The sequence below is a fragment of the Ustilago hordei genome (assembly GCF_900519145.1).
Source record: "Ustilago hordei strain Uho2 genome assembly, contig: UHO2_contig_25, whole genome shotgun sequence".
Lineage (NCBI taxonomy): Eukaryota > Fungi > Basidiomycota > Ustilaginomycetes > Ustilaginales > Ustilaginaceae > Ustilago > Ustilago hordei.
In genome coordinates, this window is record NW_024545257.1 from 234,466 (window position 1) to 256,630 (window position 22,165).

Consider the following 22,165-nt stretch of genomic DNA (forward strand, 5'->3'; position numbering starts at 1 on the left):
TCGCGACATCGCAGACATTCGGAGGGATAGATGGGGATTTGTAAGCCGGATACCCGGGAATGTACTCTGTTCCCCAACGGAGGCTCCGGGGACATTGGCTTGGTTTAGTTTGATGCGACAGGCAAGCAAAAGCGTAGTCTTGCTGGGGGCCGGACCGGACAGGTTGACTCACTGATTGACATTGTCGAGGCAGTGTGGCTCTAGCTTCGCTTGACTCAAGTGGAAGCTCACTTGATCGACACACGAAACACAGCCATGGACGAGTCTGTTGAGAAAGGCTTGCTTGTATTGAGCTCAACCCTCCTGCATAGTATCAAGGTCATCGATACTAGCGAGCAGCTCTCCTTGACCAAACTCTTTATCAAAGTGATCCTCTTGCTTTGCTGCTCCAACTTCCATGTGCGAATGGCTATCATCCTTGTCCACCACCTCCCCATCAGCATTCACCTTGAGCTCGCCGCCCATGAGCTTGTTAAAGGTCTCCCTCTCCTTTGCTTGTCTTTGTTCAATATCGCTCAACTGCCACAAACTGACGCCGTTCTTTCCTTCTGGATAGGGCTGAGCCATTGAACGAATGAATAATTTGGACTCAACAACCGCCATATCGGTCGAAAGATTCGAATGTGTCTCCTTGATATACTGGGCGATCCACTTTGGCAGCTTATTCCTCTTGTCGGCTCGAGCGAAGCGTTTGTCGGCAAAGACCATCAAACCATAATCCGTTTTACCACGCAGTACTCGTCCTACGCACTGAGCAGCGTGTCGCATAGCATCAAAGGTCAAAAAGTCATTCTCTCGAATCCTGAAGTTATCTCGAAGGAATTCTAACCTCGCCTTGAGAATGCGAGATTCAGTGTACTGGTAAGGAACACCGAACATAATAACTGCGCGTCCGTAGTTGTGATCGAAATCGATTCCTTCTGAAACCTTACCGCGTGCGACGGAGAGAAGGATGGCACCACGACCGTTGTCGCATGCCCTCCTGTAGTTCTCGAGAGCGATACTTGTTTCTGGAGCATCTGGCGTTTCGATAAAGATGAGTTTGTACTTCCATACTTGGTCGAGAATACCCATGTCGTGCCATGCTGCTACGATACTCTCCATGTAGAGATAGGATGGGAAGAAAGCAACGATGCCATCTGGTACGCACTTGGCGTACTCGATCAAGATGCTTCCGTAGTTTCGAACTACTGCCGGGTCGTTTCGCACTTCGAAACGGGAGCTGATTGCCACTTGGTCGCTTCCACGCGTGATGACGAGTGGCAAGAAACATTGTCGGGTGAGCGTCATGGCATATGACTCTTGAATGATGGCATCGAACTTGAGCATCTTGGGATACATGTCGAGCGGGCTGATGGTGCCACTGGTGATGATGACACTTGAGAATCGCTCAAAGACGGGTGCGATGGCGAGACTGGCATCAAGGCAGGTGAAGTGGAAGATGGGGTTTGGTACGGTGGCGTTCTCTGTTTCAAATGGTTCGAGGATGAGCAAGAAGCCCTTGTCGTAGGTGGCGACAAGTGTGGCAAAGGCTGCAACCTTCTGCAGAGCTGAGTACTCGTCGAGACGTGTGAGCTCGAGCGTGCCGACGAGCATTCGAAGTCGCTCGGCACAGAAGCGGAGCGGTTTGCGTTCGATGTATGTGATGTCTTTTAAGTGTTGGAGGAAACTGGCTGGTGTCTCGGCTACGACATGTAGAACACGCATTCTTGTCTTGAGGTACTCGACAAAGCGCTTGAGGAAAGCGACAAAGTGCTCTGCTCGTCGGATGTTTCCTGGAATTGCCTCTGACAGGAGGTCATCGGGTAGTACTGGGTTGGCCATGAAGGTCTCGGCCTCTCTCTGATCTCCTTGCTCTTGCAATCCCTGCACCAAGCGTGCGTACTCGTCCTGTAGCTTGGATGCGTCAGTCTTCTTGATTTGGTCGACACGTTCTGAGAGCTGATTGATACTTCGGTAGGCGCTGTCGAGCATAGGCCGTGTGAGGTCGATGGAGAGCGACTCGATGCAAACGTTGTCGATGTTATGTGCTTCATCAAAGATGACGATGGCGTCCTTGCTCATCTCCTTACTGACCTGCTCTGCTACTTTTGGATCGAGGAGATAGTGGAAACTATAGATGATGATGTCGACGAAAGGGATCATGCGTCGAACGGCAAAGTAAGGACAGATGCGCTTGTCTCTTGCGTACTCCTTGACCTCTTCCAATGTCCACACTCCTGGCGGGATGAGTTGGCCGGGCTCCATGTTGCCAAGTTCCTCATGAAAGTCACAAAGCTCGACACTGCCAGGATCTTGACGGCCCTTCTCGCAAGCCCAACTGCTTGTCATATCTCTACATCTTGCATCGACCACTTTGCCTTTTCTCTCTCGACTGACGTCTGGGTGAATGCAGAGGTTCTTGCGCGAACTGAGACCAAGGGCGAGGATGTCTTGCATTTGGGCGCCAGCCTTGCCTCGACCTTCCATCTGGATGTGGTGCTCGCTAGGAGCATTGCCTTGCTCGGCTTGGTTTCTGAGTACTTGAGACTGTTGACCTTGCTTGAGATTGTAGCGTGCTCGATATTCCATCAAACGTTTCAACTCTGCCAATGCCTTTTCAATCTCTGGAACGGTACGGGAGCAGTAGATGAGCTTGCGCTTTGCCGGATGGAACTGCTGATACGATACGATAAGACTGAGAAGGGAGACTGTCTTGCCGGTGCCTGAAGGCATCTCGAGGACACAGTGGCCGTTTGCATCGAGAGTGCGCTTCAAGTCGGCCATGTAGGCATATTGCTCGGGATAGATCCTAGGGTATGGGAAGAGCACTGGAAGCTCATCGATGTAGAACTTCATTTTGGCAGGCGTTGGGTCTTGGCTCGGATGCGAAGGGTCGCTATGGTCGAGGATGGTAGGATGGCATTTGTGTATGCAAGTAGCAGTCAACAAAGACATGCACCCTTTTGGTTGCTCAGCAACTCGGAAGACGGCCAATGCTGAGTCGCGCGCTTTAAATGTGGAGGTAGTTGGTTCCATCGGGAAGCTTCTTGAGAGATGTTTTTTTATCGGTGATGATCGGTGATGATCGGTGATGATCCGTGTTGATCGGTGATGATTTTCTCCCGCCCGAAAGATTGAAGGAAAGTGTTGCGTGCAAAAAAAAAAATCAAAAATCAATTGGGCGCTCTGCTTACAGAAACGGAGAGTTGAATTGACACGCCTCAAGTGACTGAGAAAATTTTGAGAAAATTTTGGAAGATTTGAGAGGCGCACAAGAGAAGAGAAAAAAAGAACTCCTCCTTTTTGAAAAATTCGAATTTTCCGTCAAAGCTTCGCAAGCATTTCAGCAGTGTGCCGGTGACGAGACGAAGAGAAAAGAAAAGAAAAGAAAAGAAAAAGAAAAGAAAAAGAAAAAGAAAAAGAAAAAGGAAAAAAAGAAAAAAGAAAAGAAAGAAAAGAAAGAAAAGAAAGAAAAGAAAGAAAAAAAAAAGAAAAAAAGAAAAAAAAGGCCGAGAAGATCTGCTTGGTTTGAGTTGTGGAAATTGGTTTGTCCGAAATGCATGAGAAAACGAGGACCACAAACAGACTGCCTGCATATAAGATGCACAATGGTTGTCATGGTAACAGCTTGGGAACCACACATAAGGAAACAACCAGGAGTGCATTGCAGCAAGTGCACAGCCAAGCAATATAGAGCAGCATACTGTCATGGGCCTGGATGCTCAAGAAGCAGGAGGGTCATGGGTTCATATGGAAGGAGCACAGGTATCGAAGACCTAGTCGACACCAGTAGAGAGCATGGTCGTAGTGCAGTCTCCATGGAGACCATGGACTCCTATGGACTCACATGCAAAGGAGGGCCAAGCACAGCCACGAGGAGGACCAAGCTCAAGGAGCAGGCACAGCCACGAGGAGGACCAAGCTCAAGGAGCAGGCACAGCCACGAAGAGGACCAAGCTCAAGGAGCATGCAGATGGTTACCACTCAGGGGCTCGAGAGACAAGAGCCAAAGGAACTGTCATTGATCAAAGGAGGAGGAGCAGTGTCGAAGGAGTCGACACCAGGTCATGAGGAGGAGGAGCAGTGTCGAAGGAGTCGACACAGCTCAAGAGGCACAGGGGTGCCAAGCAGGAGAGGCCCCTGAGCAGTACTCGATGAAGAAGGTACTCTCTGGAGAGAGAGCAGGAGCAGCATCGCTGGCGATGCTGAGAAGAGGTATATAACCATGCTTTCTCATCAATAGGTCGAGTGGATCCTCATCCACTCTACTCACCATACAACTAGTCAATACTTTAGAAACACAAGTACTCATTAGTTACAGTCAGCATAGCAGCAATCTATCAAGGTTGCTCCTCATCGTAGTGCGTGTGTTGTATCACCACTACCTGACGTCCGAAGGCGCCCATAGCAGGTTAGCGGTCCGGATATAGATAGAACCGAAGGCAGTAGTCCACTGCGGTCCGGGGATCACTTCAAAGCATCAAGTCAACACACTGGACACTCGTGTTGACGCCACCAACCTTATCACCAACACCATCAACCTCATTATCATTGACATCACCAATCTTATCATCAACACCATCAACCTCATTATCATCGACATCACCAATCTCATCACCAACACCATCAACCTCATCATCATCAACACCCACACCAGACCTTGGTGTCATCATAACATTGATATTGATCGTGCCGAGCTACCCCTGAACGGAGTGTCCACAGAGGTCAGCCGAAACCTACGATAGTATATACAACGAACGCCACCTGCTGTCACTGCACAACTTGATAGTCACCGATACCGAGACAATAGCTGTCACACAGTTTAATAGTCACCGAGTATCTCGACAGACCGACCTGGGTATCAGGCGCGAGACCCCTGACACATACCCAGAGTTCATGCCAGAAGTGTATATATACACCAGTGTAGCTGAGTATCCATAAAAGAATAAAATTTAAGATCATCAAAACAGTGAAACCTCAACTGATTAAGAGTCTGAAGCTCAGCAGCCTCCAGCACCTCACCACCGGGATGCCACCCAGAGTAGATAGCATAGCCCTGCTAGAACGTACCATGCAGATAGTCAGAGATACTCACTCCAATTGGAATGAAGACCAAATCCTTGAACATGCTTTCGCCATGATGAACCTCCAACCCAATGCCAGTCAAACCAAAAAGATCCCCAAATCTGTACTTAGCATCATATCACAGATTGTCAAGCTCAACGAGAACAACTGGGCCATCTGGGAACCCATGTTCATGGATTGCATTCGCCCAATCAAAAACGCCAAGTGCATCCTCACCAGGGAAATCCTGGTTGGCCACAATGACTATGATGAAGAACTAGACAGCCACCTACTAGGTCTTATTCTGTCCTCATGTGACCACAGACCCAATAGCCGCATCAACACTTATGCAGTATGAGAACATGATGAGGAGGAACAGCTAGGTTCCTCACTGTACAAGAAGCTCAGAGCTGCCCTCATGATTAATGACAAAGTAAAACTCTCTGCCATTCATGATTGCATCCATGAAATCAAGCTACTCAACTGCAACATCATCGACCTGGGTAAGGAACTTGACAAGATTTGGAACAATGCCACCAGGCTTGGTAGTCATATGGATGAAAAGCTCAAGAAATCAACCCTCTACCACTGTGTCAAGGATGACTGGTTATACACCCAAACTGTAGACTCCCTCAAGGCTGCTCAACCTGGCTGCAATTACAAATATGCATATCATGCATTAGCTAAGAAGTTCCAAGAAGCCGAGCTCTCAGGTTGTATCTGAGCCACAGCCAGAGTTGCAAGCAACAGAAGTTCAACAGGCCAAGCTGGCAAGCATAGGCAGGTTCTTAACCAAGAGGGCTACAATAGGGGTAGGCATGACCCCACAAACCCTAATGAACCAGCCAAGTGCTATAAGTGTAAGCAACCTGGGCACATTGCCATCAATTGCACCAGCAGTCAGGAGCAAACTCCTACTCAGCAGGGATAGGGACTCGGGTGCACCTTTTTCGTAAGCAACACTGGCAACTGTAACCAAGACAGTATGTGGATTCTCAACTCTGGAGCTACACATCACATGGTACATGATGAGGATAAGCTCATTGCTTCGACACTGAAGCAAGGATCAGTAGATACTGCTGGGCATGAATGGTTATGAGTACAGGCAATAGGCGAAGCAACTTTGTGAGTAGGAGACATTAAGATACCACTCACTGAAGTACTTCATGTTCCCAACCTTAGCAAGAACCTATTGTCTGTCCCAGCACTGACTGAAAATGGTGCATGTGTAATATTTGAAGAGTCTGGAGCTACTATCCTCCAGCATGATGGAAGCATGGTCAAGAGTAAGACCAACCAACACAAGAAAAGATGGGAGATTCATGGTGACTCCCTAGCAGCACAGTTCAATGACCCACTTGAGGGCATTGACACTGACACATCACCAGCAAAGCACAAAGGCCATACAATCAGCAAACTATGGCACAAACGATTTGGACACCCTGGCAGAAGCAAGACCAAGCAGATCCAAGCACACTACTTGGGCAAAGAAACACAGCTAGAACACAATGCAAAGGACTGCAACTGTTGCAGTCAAGCCAAACAAACACAAGCAAGAATGGGAAGCAGCAAGACAGAGCAAGCTTGAGTGCCACTAGAACTGGTCCATGTCGATTTGATGACTGACCTACAAGGTCATCCCAACTACCACCATGCCCTGGTAGTTGTGGACAACTCATCATCCTTCATACATGTGAAACCACTTCTGAGTAAGGCTGAAGCATTTCCAGCTTTAAGGACATGGATTAAGGCGGCTGAGATAATGACAGACCACACACTGAAATGCATATGCAGTGATAATGGATCAGAGTGGTCAAGCACAGAAGCAGAAGAATGGAAAAGGCAGGCAGGCTTCATATGGCAGAAAACCACTCTGTATGTCAGTGTCCAAAATGGAAGAGCAGAATGTACAATCAGATCCCTCCAAGAGAGAATGCATGTGATGCTTGTGCAGAGATCATCACCAAAGGAGCTGTGGCCATATGCAATCATGGTGGCAGGACACACTTTGAATCTGACACCCTCTGCAAATGCAAATAAGGTACCATATGAGGAGTTCTACCAAAAGTCTGCACATGGCTTAGCCAAGCTGCTGCAGGTCTTTGGCTGCCTCGCATGGATCCACCTCCCAAAGAAAGATCACATAGGAAAGCATGGTGTGAGAGCCATACCAGGCATCATGATAGGATACAACAACAAACACAAAGGTTGGAGATTTTATACTCCTGGTCACAGCCCATCCATACAATGGAGTAACTTGGCCATGTTCCATGAATCCAAGAGCTGGAACAACTGGCCTAAAACACAGAGCCCCCTACAATTCAGACTCGAGAACCTGGAAGCCAAAGATATGAAACAGGAACCAGAAAACAATGAGCCTGAGCTGGAAGTGGAAGTAATTAACATACAGGACCCACTCCTAGATGAATGCACCACACTACCCATCAACTCCACAGACAATGACAGATCAGAAATTGCAGTCAAAGAGATTCTTGGAGAGGCACAAACAGCAATACTTAATCTCACACCAACACTGAAAGAAGCACTTGCTAGCAATGATGCAAGACAATGGCAAGAAGCCATATGCAAGGAACTGGATGGACTTGAAGCAATGGGAACATGGGAGATTGTAGATACACCACCAAATGCAAATCTTGTCAACTCCAAAATTGTTCTCAGACTCAAGCTGGATGCTGATGGAATACCAGTCCAACATAAGGTGAGGCTTGTCACATGAGGCTTCACTCAGCGAGAAGGCATCAACTTTGAAGAGACATTCATGCCAGTAGCACTGCTCAGTGCAATAAGAGCCTTACTGTCCTTGGCAGTGGAACATGACTGGGAAGTCCAGCAGCTCGACATAACAATGGCATACCTGAATTCCATGCTCAAGCACATGATATATATGAAACCCCCAGAAGGTGCCAAAGTGCCAGAAGGAAAGGCCTATCGAGTCATCAAGGGTTTGTATGGCCTCAGACAGTCAGGAAGGGAATGGAACATAGAGTTTGACAAGTTCCTCTGACAATTGCATTTCCACAGACTTGATTGTGCACCATGCATTTACACCAGAGGGAAGGATGATGATTTTGCAATAGTGATCATCTATGTCAATGACACATTAATCATAACTCCAAAACTTGAAACAGCCAAGTGTATCAAGGAGGAGATAGGCAGAAGATGGAAAATGGAGGAGGGTGGTGATGTATCACATTTCCTAGGAATCAAGATCTCCAGGAATAGAGAAGCAAGAACTATGAGCCTGGAGCAGACCAGTTATGTCAAACAACTGCTGAATGAACACTTGGACAAATGCTGGAGAAAGTCAAGTGTACCACTCCAAGATATCCCAATCCCAGAAACAACAGCTAGCACCATAGAATGAAAGGAGTATCCACAAATCATCAGTAAACTTCTGTGGCTCTCCAATGGAACATGTCCTGACATCAGTCAGGCTGTCAGAGTCCTCGCATGGTACATGACCCAACCATTGAAGGAGCATTATAACACAGCACAGAAAGTTCTTCAATACTTGGACCATACACAAGACATTCATTTGCAATATGGCAGTGACAAACAACAAGATTTCCTGATGGCACATAGCAACACAAATTGGGCAAGTGATGCCACAGCACAGAGAAGGAGTTCATCTGGTTCTGCAGTATTCATACATGGAAACCTAGTGGCATGGAAGTCAGCACTGCAGTGCTGCACTGCTCTATCAGCAGTGGAGGCTGAATTTGTAGCTGCAACAGAAGCCACAAGGGAGGTCTTGTTCTTCAAACACCTCTTCAGGTCCTTTGGAATTGACATTGGTACCCCTACTATTTTCTCAGACAACACTGGTACTATTCAGATGAGCAAAGACCCTGCACAACATTGGAAACTGAAGCATATCGACACCAAGTACCATTTCATTAGGAATAACATACAGGATGGTAAGATCAAGATCAAGTATATAAATACCACGGAAAACTTGGCAGACATCTTTACCAAACCTGTTGGTAAGGAAGTACTACAGTGCACATGAAAGGGGTTAGGCCTAACCATTGAAGGGAGTACAGCAGCTCAGCAGCCTACTGCTTTGCCCCTGAGGGAGGCAGTTGTGGAAATTGGTTTGTCTGAAAGGCATGAGAAAATGAGGACTGCGAATGGACTGCCTGCATATAAGATGCACAATGGTTGTCATGGTAACAGCTTGGGAACCACACATAAGGAAACAACCAGGAGTGCATTGCAGCAAGTGCACAGCCAAGCGATATAGAGCAGCATACCCAGAGTTCATGCCAGAAGTGTATATATACACCAGTGTAGCCGAGTATCCATAAAAGAATAAAATTTAAGATCATCGAAACAGCGAAACAGCGAAACAGCGAAACCTCAACTGTTTGTGCAACCAACTTTTTTGTCCTTCTCAAAATTGTTGGACTTGTGAGCAGAAAGCGATTGCCACTTGGTTTGTACGATCGAGGGGGGGCCTGTCCGCTCTCATTGCTCAGCCCAGTTGCTGTCGCCTTGACCTTCTCTCGGTCTGCCTCAGCTGCGCCTGCTCCTGCGCCTGCTCCTGCGCCTGCTCCTACGCCTGCAAAAATTTTCCACATTGTATACAGCAGAGCTCTTGACCTGAGCCTCCAGTCGATCACACACGTTCTCCTCTCTCCATCATCATCATCGCTCTCCCTCCCCCCCTCCGCCCCTCTTTGGCGACTATCACTTCTTCACAGAGCTTTCGTTAGCACTGTCCATCATCCTTATTAAAGAGCGCTTCACGTAGGCTCTTCTTTTCTTCGTAGGAGAACAGCCCCCCCCCCCAAAAAGTCGACCTTTCGACCAAGACTGCCCCTTACGCAAGATCCCTGATCTCGTAATCACTTCCACCACCACCCTTGATCTTACCGACTCTTCCTCTAGTTTAATCATCAAACATGGCTCCCAAGCCTACCGCTGCTGGCATTCCCGCCACCGTCCCCGCTAAGGACGTCAAGGGCTCTGCCGCTGCCGCTGCCAAGAGCGGTGTCGCCGCCGAGAAAAAGGAGGCTAGCGCCGAGAATGACGCCCTCCTCTCTGGTGACAAGGATGCTGCACAGGAGCTCACCAACCTCGTCAAAATTGAGGGCCCTGCCGCGTTGGCCAACCTTGGCATCGACGCCGTCATCCTCAAAGGTCTCGGCGACAAGAAAAACGCTGCTGGCCGTGAGGGTGCTTGCACTCTCGTCTCCCACCTCTGCGATCAGGGTGTCGGCCACGAGGTTGAACCTTTTATCTTTGACAAGGTCCTCAACTCGCTTGTCGAGGCCATGGGTGACAAGGAAAAGTCGGTCCAGAAGGCTGCTCTCAACTCGCTCCTCGCCTTTGTCAGGGCCATGTCCCCCTGGGCTGCTCCCCAGCTGCTCAACGTCGTCCTCTCCCAGGCCCGCTCCGCTGGTAAGTGGCAGGTCAAGACCGGCTGCATCACGCTCCTCGAGGAGATGGTCACCGCCTGCCCTGAGCGCATGGCTGCTCTCATGCCCGAGATCATCCCTGTCATGACCGAGGTCATCTGGGACACCAAGACCGACGTCCAGAAGGCTTCTCGTGCTGCCCTCACCAAGCTTTGCGTCCTTATCTCCAACAAGGATATCGAGCGTTTCATCCCTGCCCTCATCAACTCGCTCATCCACCCTGTCGAAGAGGTCCCCAAGACCATTCAGCTCCTTGCCGCTACCACCTTCGTTTCCGAGGTTGACAGCCCCACCCTCGCTCTCATGGTGCCCCTTCTCTCCCGTGGTCTCAACGAGCGCCCCACCGCCACCAAGCGTAAGGTCGCCGTTATCATTGACAACATGGCCAAGCTCGTCGACAACGAGCGCACCGTTCGTCCTTTCCTCGGCAAGCTTCTCCCCGGTTTGATCAAGATGGAGTCCACCATGGCCGACCCTGAGGCTCGTAGCGTCATTCAGCGTGCCATCAAGACTCTCCGTGAGGTCGGTAACGTCACTGGCGACGGCTCCGATGTCAAGCCTCTCGAGGATGTTGATCTCAAGACCACCCAGGAGCAGGTCAACAAGTCTCTCGGCGAGCAGAGCCTCCAGGCTCAGGCCAACCTCTCGGCCTACCTTGCCGTCCTTGTGGCCAACCTTGCCAACGCCCGCAACTTTGAGCTCACCGAGTGGGAGTCGACCCTGATCCCCTACCTCACCCTCATCAAGGGCTCCAAGCCTGAGCAGGCCAAGGCTGTCGCCAAGTCGCTCCTTACTGCTCTTGCCAAGACCACCGGTGACTCGGTCGAGATCTTCGAAGACGAGGAGGAGGGTGAAGACCTTTGCAACTGTCAGTTCTCGCTCGCCTACGGTGCCAAGATTCTCCTCAACACCGCCACCCTCCGTCTTAAGCGTGGCCACCGATACGGTCTTTGCGGTCGTAACGGTTCCGGAAAGTCGACCCTCATGCGTGCCATCACCAATGGCCAGGTCGAGGGTTTCCCTTCGCCCGAAGAGGTCCGCACCTGGTACGTCGAGCACGACCTTGACGGTTCCGAAGGTGAGATGACCGTCCTTGACTTTATCTGCGCCGACGAGCGTCTCTCCATGTCCAAGGAGGAGGCCGTCAAGACGCTCCACGAGGTCGGCTTCGACGATGCTCGTCAGAACTCGCCCATCGCCGGTCTCTCCGGTGGTTGGAAGATGAAGGTCGCCCTTGCCCGTGCCATTCTCTTCAAGGCCGACATTCTCCTCCTTGACGAGCCCACTAACCACTTGGACGTCGTCAACGTAAAGTGGATTACCGACTACCTCTGCAACCTCAAGACGGCCACCGCCATCATTGTCTCGCACGACTCTGGTTTCTTGAACAACGTTTGCACTGACATTCTCCACCTCAACCGCTTCAAGATCAAGAGGTATCCCGGTAACCTCGACGCCTTCGTCAAGCGTGTCCCTGAGGCTCGTGCCTACGCCGAGCTCAACACCGGCGAGGACTACTCGTTCAAGCTCCCCGACCCTCCTCTTCTCGACGGTGTCAAGACCAAGGAGAAGTCGCTCATTAAGATGAAGAACGTCGTCTTCCAGTATCCCAATACCCCTGCTCCTCAGCTCAAGGGTGTTTCCATCCAGATCTCGCTCGCCTCGCGTGTCGCTATTCTCGGCCCCAACGGTTCGGGTAAGTCGACTCTTGTCAAGCTTGTCGTTGGCGACACCGAGCCCAACTCTGGTGAACTCTGGAAGCACCCCAACTTGGTCATTGGTTACGTCGCCCAGCACGCTTTCCACCACATTGACCAGCACCTCGACAAGACCCCTCTCGACTACATGCTCTGGCGTTACCAGACCGGTGAGGACCTCGAGGAGCACATGAAGTCCAACCGCAAGCTCTCTCCCGAGGAGCTTGCTGCCATGAAGCAGGGTGAGGTCTACGTTCATGAGGGCGTCAAGCGTATCATTGACGAAATTGTTGCTCGTAAGAAGTTGAAAAACTCTTTCCAGTACGAAGTCTCGTTCAAGAACATGTCCTCCGCCGACAACATCTGGATCCCAAGAGACGAGCTGATCAAGCGTGGTTTTGAGAAGGCTGTCATGGCCTTTGACAGCAAGGAAGCACAACGTTTGGGTATGAACCGTCCATTGGTTCGTAAAGAAATCGAGCAGCACTTTGAGGACTTTGGTCTCGAGCGCGAGTTCACCTCACACAACACCATGCGCGGTCTCTCTGGTGGTCAGAAGGTCAAGGTCGTTCTTGGTGCCGCCACCTGGCGACGACCCCACATCATCGTCCTCGACGAGCCCACCAACTTCTTGGACCGTGAGTCGCTCGCTGCGCTCATCAAGGCGATCGAGTCTTACCAGGGTGGTGTTGCCATCATTACCCACTCTCGTGAGTTCTCCGAAGGTACCTGCAAGGAGATCTGGTCCATGAACGATGGTGTCCTCGTCGCCTCCGGTCACGACTGGACTGAGTCTAACTCCAAGGGTACTAAGCTCGAGGCTCAGGAAGAGGCCGATGAGATTGTTGATTCTATGGGCAATGTTCATAAAGTTGAGAAGAAGGCCAAGAAGGAATCAGCGAGCGACAAACGTCGCATGCGCAAAGAGAGGATGCAGCGAGCCAAGCTTGGCCTTGGTAGCGACGACGAAGGGGACCTCTAGATCTTATGCCATAGGACGATCATATCCTCGTGTTTCACCTTGACCATGTCAACCTTGGCTTTGAAAATCAGTCCTTTAGTTACAAACTTGTCTTTCCGAAATCCAACTCATTTCCCGAATTGCTCCTCGTAGTGTATGCTGAGCCTCGAGTAGTAGTGATGGTCCATGGTCCATCGCTATCTACTCGTCTCTCATACTTGTCTCTGCAGCGCGGCCATGGCCATAATATCGTCTTACACGCAATGCTTGCAAGCTCAAACGATAGAGTTGTTGAGGAATGCACAAGCGAGGAGCGGCCAAGTAGATAGTGATTGTTTTCTATTAGAAGACAACCAAGTACAGAGCAATGCCAAGTATATATATATATATATATATCTACTGATGATCAGTGTGTATATGTGTGTGTATGTGTGGGATAAAGTGATGCTGGGGCTTGCATGGTAGCACAATAGGAATAGGAGGCTGTTGACGAGCGTTGGTGGGTGATGATGGATGACGACGGTGAGCTAGGTTGGCGGACATGTTAGAGCGAAGGAATGAGGTCATGTGATTTCACTACGCTCAGATCAGCATGTGATACCCTCTTCGCCGCATCGATCCATATTCTCACTACACACCATCCACGCTGCTGCTGCATAGGCCTGCAGCCATCAAGTCGACATGGTGCAGCTAGATACCGCCGTCCCCTCGTCGGTCGACATGCTTCTCTTGGGCTCAGGATGGACTGCGTCTTTCCTCATCCCTCTTCTGGAACACACACGAGTTCGCTATGCCTATACCTCCCGGTCTCCACCCGACGAGAAGAATCCAGACGACGACCACAAGATTCAATTTGAGCTGACGGATCCTGTCACAATAGACTCACTTCGTCCACTGCCTCGTGCCTCTACTGTCGTCATCATCTTCCCCATCAAGAATCTGCAGCAAGTTGACGACCTTGTTTATGAGTATGAAGAGCTTCATGGACGCACGCGCTGGATCCAGCTCGGCAGCACTGGTATCTGGGGATCCGGAAGAAACACTTCTGCCTCTCCTGTTGATCTCACAAACGCACGTGCTGCTGCCGAGCAAAGACTTCTCGACATCACCGCTACCCATAGTCTCCACAGAAAGGGCGCCCCAGTAGGACGAGCCGCCATTCTCAACCTCGCTGGTCTCTACGGTGGACAACGCCAACCCAGAAACTTTGCTTCCCGCATCGGCGCAACCAAAGAGATGCTCGCTCTTAAGGGCAGCGTCCACTTTGTGCATGGCCAAGACGTAGCTAGGGCCATCCTGCTGCTACATCAAAGTAAGTCGGTAGGCTGGGGACATCGGTGGATCGTTTCCGATTCGCGCGTCTACGACTGGTGGCCGCTTTTCAGCTTCCTTCGTCCAGCATTTCCTGACCATCCAGATGACAGTCCCGAAACTGCTCAACGCTGGGTCAAGGAGCTGGTCGAGGAGAATCACATTCGCATTCTGCCTCGTCCCATCGCAAACAAACCAGATCAGCGCTTGCCGCACTACCTCGAGCGTGGTCTCGATGGCCACGAGTTCTGGAGCCTCTTCAACACTAAACCTCACGTCGACTCGGTCTACAAAGGTGGTGAACACGGCTTCCTACCCAGAGCATCGCCACTCCACTCCCACACTGCCAATGTTAGCAGCGATGCGCATCTCGAAAAAGGCAAACTGGCGGCACGCGATGCCCGCGATGCCCGCGATGCCCGCGATGACAAGCTAATAGGCTCCAGTACCCAGTCTTTTTTTGTTCGAGACTTTGACCCTACGATTGCTCAAGAGAGCATCGACGAGTTGATCCAATGCATTGAGAACGATGCACAGCGCAAGCTTCCGACGAGAGCCGCCTTTGAGGGTGAATACGAACGCTTCGGTCTCACCCACGACCGCTTCTGTGAGCTACGCGATGCATGGATTCCTTTCCTTCGCTCCGATCCTGCCTCATCTGCATCCGAGAACGATCAGTGCCAGACGGCTGGACGTACCAGCACCAGTAGTCGAGCAGGTCCAGATCACGATACGTGGGCAGCCGAACAGGCTCGCATCACCTCTTTCTCCCACTACAAGGTGCTCATCGAAGACGTCGATCTCCACTTCATCCACGAGCGCGCCAATCCCCCTGCCTCAGGCAGCAACATCAAATTCATCCCTCTTCTTCTGCTTCATGGCTGGCCTGGCTCTTTCCACGAGTTTTTGGACATCATCAAGCCGCTCGCCCACCCGGGCAACTTGACTCCAGTCCACTTTGACGTCGTTGTCCCCTCCCATCCCGGCTACATCTTCTCCAGTGCAGCTGGTGGGTTCGCCAGGGACTCGCGATCAGGAAAGCTCGTCGGCACCCATTCCGGGCCGGATGGCGACATGCTCGTCAAGGATGTCGCCCGCATCATGCATAAGCTCATGACCACGCTCGGCTATCACAACTATGCCATCCAGGCTGGTGATTGGGGCGCTGCCGTGCTTCGTAGCATGGCTATTCAGTTCCCCAACAACGTGCGAGCCGTCCACCTCAACTTTTGTCCGGCACAGGGTCCCAACATTGTTCTGCCTGTTCTCGGTCGACAATTGACGCCTCACTGGATCTTGCAGATGCCCCAGATGGTTTCCAAGCAGCGATATTCTCGCAAAGCGCTCGGAGTCTTTGAGAGCTGGAGTCAAGGCGAAATCTCACGGTCTCTTTGCGGCACAGGCGCATTCATAGGCAAGGCAGCCGAGGTGATAGCAGAAGCGGCCTGGAGGGTGGTGTCCCTGCTCAGTCTAGGCTCGATCCCTGGGCCCCTTTCACGTGATGAGCGTCAAAGCTTGAACAGAGGCTTGCAATTCACTGCTACCGGTAGTGCCTATGCGGCAATGCATGCTACCAAGCCCTCAACGCTAGGTCTTGTGCTATCTCGCTCTCCGCTCTCCACGCTCGCTTGGGTCGGGGAAAAAATGCACGCCTGGACCGACATCACACCTGACCCTTCCATCATCCTGGCCAACATCACCCTCTACGAGTTGACTGACACCATTGCTGGCTCCTTTTACCCGTACCGCAACCGAGATCCCCGAGGTCCATCGCAGATCGCGAGCGACCCGAGCAACTACATTCAGCAACCCACAGGATACTCGAGCTTCCCAATGGAGATCATCCAGTCGCCCAGGTCGTTTGTCAAGGCCAGTGTCAATCTGAGGTGGTACAAACGTCACTACCAGGGAGGCCACTTTGCAGCTCTTGAACAGCCTGCAGCGCTCGCCGAGGACATAGCTGATTGCTTTGCCGAGATCTGGCCTTTTTAGTGGTGCCCACTCGATCCTTTGAATAACAGCCTAACTCATCCTACTGCCAATCCCGGTACACAGTATTCCTTTCGTGCAAATCTCTTCGTTTGAAGGGCTACGTTTGTCTTGTGCATTCTTTAGCGTCTCGCCTTTGGCTCAGGCCGAGTTGTTGCAGATCCCGACGGCTCCTTGGCGCGGCTCCGTTTACTAGCCCGGAACATACGAGCCTGCGAAGGCGTTCATGCCTGCTCCCATGCTGTTTCGAGTTCAATTAGGCCTCCTGCTGAATAGACCAGCAGGTCTGATTGTGCTGGCGACCGCGCTGAGCCGAATTCACATAAAGCGCTGCCGGACAGGTCCGTGATCCTAGAATTCTTAGGCGAGTCCACTGGCCATTGTCGATCGGCCCTTTGTTCCCCTTCTCCCCGTAGCCACGGCAACCTCGGGCCTCTTCGCAAGGCTCAAAGGTAGGTGCACCGCTAGGTTTCCACTTGGCTTCTGACGTCTGAGCCTGAAGGTGATTTGGTCGCGAGGGCCCGAGCTTATCCTGCCATTGTCTGCCATTGTCCTCTTGCAGTTCCTTGGGCACTGATCCTCTCGCTTCGCTGAATGCCGCTCGCTTCTCACATCGCGGGATCTCAACAATGCACGAACTTTTCTCTTCTGCCAAGCATGTTGGAGAGGGCTACTATTCGCTTTGTGAACCTGATCATGGCATTGTGCAAGCCCTGTCATGGTGCAGTGTATAAGTATTGTAGGGTCGATGAAGGGAAAGCCGATTTCGTCTTGGTCTCACCCACTTGACATCATCCTAACAGCTGTGGCAAGACTTCTCCTAAAGTCCCTCACATCACCGTACTCCAAGCTCGGAGACTTCCGTCATGGGTCTCAACAGCACTGCCCAGCTCGAGATACGGGCTCAGCGGTTGACCTTCTCACATGCCTACGGCCCGCACAGCATGACCTTTCTGCATCGTGGTCAAACTCAAGCCCAAGTGGTGAACGCCCTCTACAAGACCATGTACGCACCCATCACGCCCAGAAACCGCATCTACCTTCTCGCCAGCGAGGCTTGGTTCGTGCTCACAGTGGTTATTTGCTCCGTGCTTCTCCTCAGAAGAAGACGCGAGAAGCTCTGGATCATCACGACAAAGTACAGCACTTACGGAACGTTGTACGTCGGCAATGCAATCACCTGCATCATCATCGCTGTGACGAGCTACATGTTCGCCTGGAATTTCAGTGCAATAATGCTCGCCATCTACTCCTTTGCTCACATGAGCGTTCTAGAACTTTTCTGGTTCATTCCGGCTCCTTGGTGGTCCCTGGTGGTCTTTGCCTACATCAGCGTTCACGGCTTTGTGCTCGGCTGCAGTCCAAGGTCGCCTCTCTCATCGCTCGGTGCAAACAAAGCCGTTGCTGACCGCGAAGCGTGGTACTACCTGCCGGTTCCGACTCGACCGGCTATCAACAATGCTCTGCTCATGATTCCGACGACCTTTTTCACAGTGACCACCGTTACGCTGGTATGCTTCTCAGGTCGAGCTTACTATCACGCTAAAGCTGTCTCTAAGCACCTTCTGCCCGCCGAGATCCTCTTGCGGATTCACAATTCAGCGCAAGGCTCTTTTCCAGCTTTTCGAGATCAAGATGTCCTGGCTTCGGACGATCTCATCTGGGCGGGGCGCCAAGTGGCTGCCGAGTACTTTGAGGTGCACAGATACGTCTCTATCAACCTTTTGATCTTTGCAGCTGCTGCTTTCACAATCTGGATCCCTTGCATCGTGTACGGCTTGCCAAACATCATCAGGCTCATCGACCATGCCTGTTCTCTCTGTCCGCACTTTGATGCTGCATCGTACAAGGACTCGTTGCGGAAATTGTACTATCTCATCTTTAAAGCAAAGCCCATCGCGGAAGACAACAGCAAGCAACTCAGCGCCACCGCCCGTAAGATGACGTTGCTTTCTGTCGGCTATGTTGTCGCTCTCATCAGTGCGGTGCCTGCTTTCGGTTTCCTTCCGCTGTACATGGTCGGCAGGTCCTTTCCTCACGAAGTTGAGCGGGGTGATATCAGCCCTTACATCAATTCGGCGCTTGTGATCACCAGCATCATTACAATCCTCTGTTGTCTCCTCATGACATTCTTCTGCTCGATTGTGACCTTCGATCCGCTCTTCCGTTCAGCTAACGGTCTCAATCTAATCAGGTGCCACATCCCGATCGATATCACGGTCATCAGACAGAAGGACCAAGTCATCGAACGAGAGCCAGACCAGCCAACATTGGCATTCGAAACCCATGATGACGATGAAGAAGATATCGAAGGCAACCATGGAATCAAGATGAAGCCTTCCATGGGCACATTCCAGAGCACCAAGTCGCACGGATCAGACGGGGAGAATGTCCACGATGTGACCAACCAGGTAGTGCACTTGCCGACACAAGCATTCGAGGTCGATCCCAGGTCGACTGCGTAACCAAAGCCCGGCCGATTGTGACAATCATGGGCGTCTCTGCATTCGGTCTGCATCGTGTCAACTCAACTTATGGCAGATTTGTTACTCCCCTCGCATTCATGTCTGCCTGTGGTAATCAGCACCGATGGAGTCAGTGAATTGAGGAGGTCCTGTGTCACAATCCCAAAGGATAATTGAGTTGCCACCTCATCATCCTTTTCCTTTTCTTTAGCGGTCGACAGCGGTCGACAGCGGTTGAACTCTTTCGTGGATCGCCACGCGAGTCTTGGTATTGAGTTAAAATTAGATACACCACTCAGGAGGCCACAGTCAGGCACTCCCTTTTAATCTGATGCTCTATGTGTAAAAGGCATGTATTGTGTAAGGAGGTAACGACTAAGCTAAGAACATATATACATATTCTCTGCACCTGACTGTGCTCACTTTGTTGAGTCATGCCCATGTGCCATGTATCTTCTTTCATAAGCATTGTCATATCAACATGTCCCCTCCATACCATGGTGTCAATCCTCATGCATAGGCTGCATTAGCTCCCACTAGCCTCTCATCTTGCCTGTCCTCCTCATTGCCCAATGCCTTCCTGATTCCCCAATCCTGTGAGCTCCCATTTACTATGTCATGCATTAGCGATGCCAGTGCCTCTTCAACTCCCCCCCCTCAATGGCATATCCAACCCTATCATTCTTGATATCCTTGTTGTGTTGAGTCCCTTGAGTGGCTTTGTGAGTATGTTGGCCACATTGTTGGCCATTCTGACGAACTTGATCAATATGTCACCATCTTGCACATGATCCCTAACAAAATAGTATCTGGTATCGATGTGTTTGAGTTTCCAGTGCTTGGCCAGATCCTTACTGACTTGTAAACACCCCTGGCTATCAGCACGTAGTGTTGGCTTGACTCTGAATACTCCTAGATCCCTAAGTAGGTATGAGAAGAAGAGTGCTTCTCTTGCTGCTTCAGAGGCTGCAACCAGTTCCGCTTCCACTGCCAATAGTGCCACGCATTTTTGTACATGTGATTTCCAACTAACCGGGCATCCATACACATATGTGATTGCTCCGGATGTACTCCTATGTCCATTTGTAGGGTCAGAAGCCCAATTCGCATCAGTATATGTAACCACCAGTTGGTCTGCATGACTCCTGTGCATTCCTCCTAAATTCAAACAGTAATCGCTCATCTGATTCAGGTACTTCAACAAATGCATTGCAGCACTCCAAGCATTGTCAATTGGTCCTGACATGTATTGTGCTAAGACTCCTACTGCAAATGAAATGTCTGGTCTCACTGTGTTGGATACCCACAAAAGTTGCCCCACTAGCTCTTGATATTGTTTGGCCTGATCTGGGTTGCATTTATTTCCTCCAGCAGTTCCTGCTACACTCTGCATTGGGATCCAGGTTTGTTCGCTTGTTCTTTCTAGCCACTTATTTGCCATGCCTTTGATGTATGCAGTCAGGTTGAGTGTGATCTTGCCTTGTCTTCTCTCTCAGGTGATTTTGATTCCTAGAAATTCTCTTACCAGTCCATTGTCTTCTGTTCCCCACTTGTCCATGATCTCGGCTTTAGTGCAGTCGACCTCCCTTCTGCTAGGTGATGCAATCAGCATATCATCCACATATGCCATGATGACCATGAGTTGGTTGCCCACTCCCCTTGAGTAAAGGCATGGGGCACTTGGCATGCAGTGGAAGCTGATATTTCAGAGGTGGGTGTCCAGTTTGATGTTCCATTCCCGACCTGATTGCTTCAGACCATAAAGCCCCTTTATGAGTTTCAATACCTTTCCTGGAGGTACCCTGGTTCCTACCGGTGGCTTTAGGTAGACATCATGATGCAGATTTGAATTGAGGTAAGCCTGTTTGATGTCGATGGAATCAACCTCCCAGTCTCATAGGGCTGCGATGGCCAGCACTCCCCTTATCACCTGGATGGGTGCCACTGGTGTGAATATCTCTGTGTAGTCTAGGCCCTCTCTCTGGGTAAACCCCTGTGCTACCAATCTTGCCTTGTATTTTGTGGGGACCAGGTTTGCATCAGTCTTGATCTTGAGCACCCATCATGTGTCGACTGCATTCATACCTTGCAGTAGATCAGTCATTTCCCATGTTCCCATCGCTTCGAGTCCATCCAATTCCTTGCGCATTGCTTCTTCCCAGAACCTCCTATCCTTTCCAGCCAGCACCTCGCAAACAGTTGGGTTCAGGCTGTCCTTTCCCTCCTTGACCTTGGCTACCATTAGCCCGAAGTAACTCTTCTTTGCCCAGGTCTCTGGGTTGTGCATGTTTCTAGCTGGCTTCCAGTTTGGCCATGGGCCTCTATCCTCTGGTGGCACCAGTGCATACTCTTCCCTCTCCTCTGTCATTCTCCCTTCCTCCTCGAGGGCTAATTCCATGTCCACATACTCTTCCAAAGGCTCTTGCTCTCTCTCATCAAATAGGTTCTCTTCTGTGTATCCCAGATCATCAAGTGCCTCTTCAATAGTTGGAACTGGTGGAGGTCAAATACTTATTGGTCACCATTCTGATCAGTCTGACCAACACTGTGTCTCCAAGAATCTTGCTGAGTTGCTCCAGAAAATGTTCGGAGTGTAATCAGGGCTATAGAATAGCCATCCCTATCTTTCCAAGCTGTACCCTATGAATATGGCTGCAACCACTCACTGGTCCAGCTTCTTGTTGTTTTGTTTGGCTTTTGGAATGTTTACCCAAGCTAGACATCTGAATACACACATGAGGCAGATGAATCGTTCTGGTGATCTATTGAACATGAGCTGGTATGGAAACTCTCCATCAATGTTGGGAGTAAGATTGATCTTGAATGCCACCACTTGTATGGCATGTGGCCAAAATCTCTTTGGTAAACTCCTTTGCATCAGCAGTGTTTGCATCTTTTCACCCAGGCTCCTGTTCATCTGTTCTACTCATCTGTTTTGCCTGCTGTTGTAACTGATGGTAGTCTGCCACTCTATGCCCTTTTCTAATAACCATTCTAACGCTTTGTTACTCTTCCATTCAGTTCCTTGATCAGATTGGATTGCTTTTAGCTTTCTGCCCATCTGTGTCTCTAGGAATGAAACTATTCTTTTGAGTTGCATGAATGCATGGCTCTTTTGTAAGAGTGGTTGTGCATGCACATATTTGCTATGATCGTCAACCAGCACTAATGTGCACATGTATTCTGTCACATGGGATGAGTCTATTATCAGATTGATGTGAATAAGACCTAGGGGCCCTGTGGCTGTTTCGCTGC

The 22,165-nt window shown here is 50.5% G+C and overlaps 6 protein-coding genes across 6 annotated transcripts; 4 read left to right on the top strand and 2 right to left on the bottom strand.

Moving 5' to 3' along the window:
* Positions 1–294: 294 nt before the first annotated feature.
* On the bottom strand, positions 295–2,838 carry UHO2_07273 (putative RAD3 - DNA helicase/ATPase; the record flags this gene model as incomplete). The annotated part of the gene is made up of 1 exon (XM_041555089.1): positions 295–2,838. The coding sequence occupies one exon, from the start codon at positions 2,836–2,838 to the stop codon at positions 295–297; it is 2,544 nt and encodes an 847-aa protein (XP_041411023.1).
* Positions 2,839–5,011: 2,173 nt separating this feature from the next.
* Positions 5,012–5,770, top strand: UHO2_07274 (uncharacterized protein; the record flags this gene model as incomplete). The annotated part of the gene is made up of 2 exons (XM_041555090.1): positions 5,012–5,342; positions 5,406–5,770. 2 exons carry the CDS (start codon positions 5,012–5,014, stop codon positions 5,768–5,770), a joined length of 696 nt encoding a protein of 231 aa, XP_041411024.1.
* A 4,201-nt stretch (positions 5,771–9,971) lies between these two features.
* On the top strand, positions 9,972–13,166 carry UHO2_07275 (putative YEF3 - translation elongation factor eEF3; the record flags this gene model as incomplete). Its single annotated transcript, XM_041555091.1, has 1 exon — positions 9,972–13,166. The coding sequence occupies one exon, from the start codon at positions 9,972–9,974 to the stop codon at positions 13,164–13,166; it is 3,195 nt and encodes a 1,064-aa protein (XP_041411025.1).
* A 660-nt stretch (positions 13,167–13,826) lies between these two features.
* Positions 13,827–16,448, top strand: UHO2_07276 (uncharacterized protein; the record flags this gene model as incomplete). The annotated part of the gene is made up of 1 exon (XM_041555092.1): positions 13,827–16,448. The coding sequence occupies one exon, from the start codon at positions 13,827–13,829 to the stop codon at positions 16,446–16,448; it is 2,622 nt and encodes an 873-aa protein (XP_041411026.1).
* A 253-nt stretch (positions 16,449–16,701) lies between these two features.
* On the bottom strand, positions 16,702–17,165 carry UHO2_07277 (uncharacterized protein; the record flags this gene model as incomplete). The annotated part of the gene is made up of 2 exons (XM_041555093.1): positions 16,702–17,093; positions 17,120–17,165. The coding sequence occupies 2 exons, from the start codon at positions 17,163–17,165 to the stop codon at positions 16,702–16,704; spliced, it is 438 nt and encodes a 145-aa protein (XP_041411027.1).
* A 146-nt stretch (positions 17,166–17,311) lies between these two features.
* On the top strand, positions 17,312–18,910 carry UHO2_07278 (uncharacterized protein; the record flags this gene model as incomplete). Its single annotated transcript, XM_041555094.1, has 1 exon — positions 17,312–18,910. One exon carries the CDS (start codon positions 17,312–17,314, stop codon positions 18,908–18,910), a length of 1,599 nt encoding a protein of 532 aa, XP_041411028.1.
* Between the last annotated feature and the right edge of the window lie 3,255 nt (positions 18,911–22,165).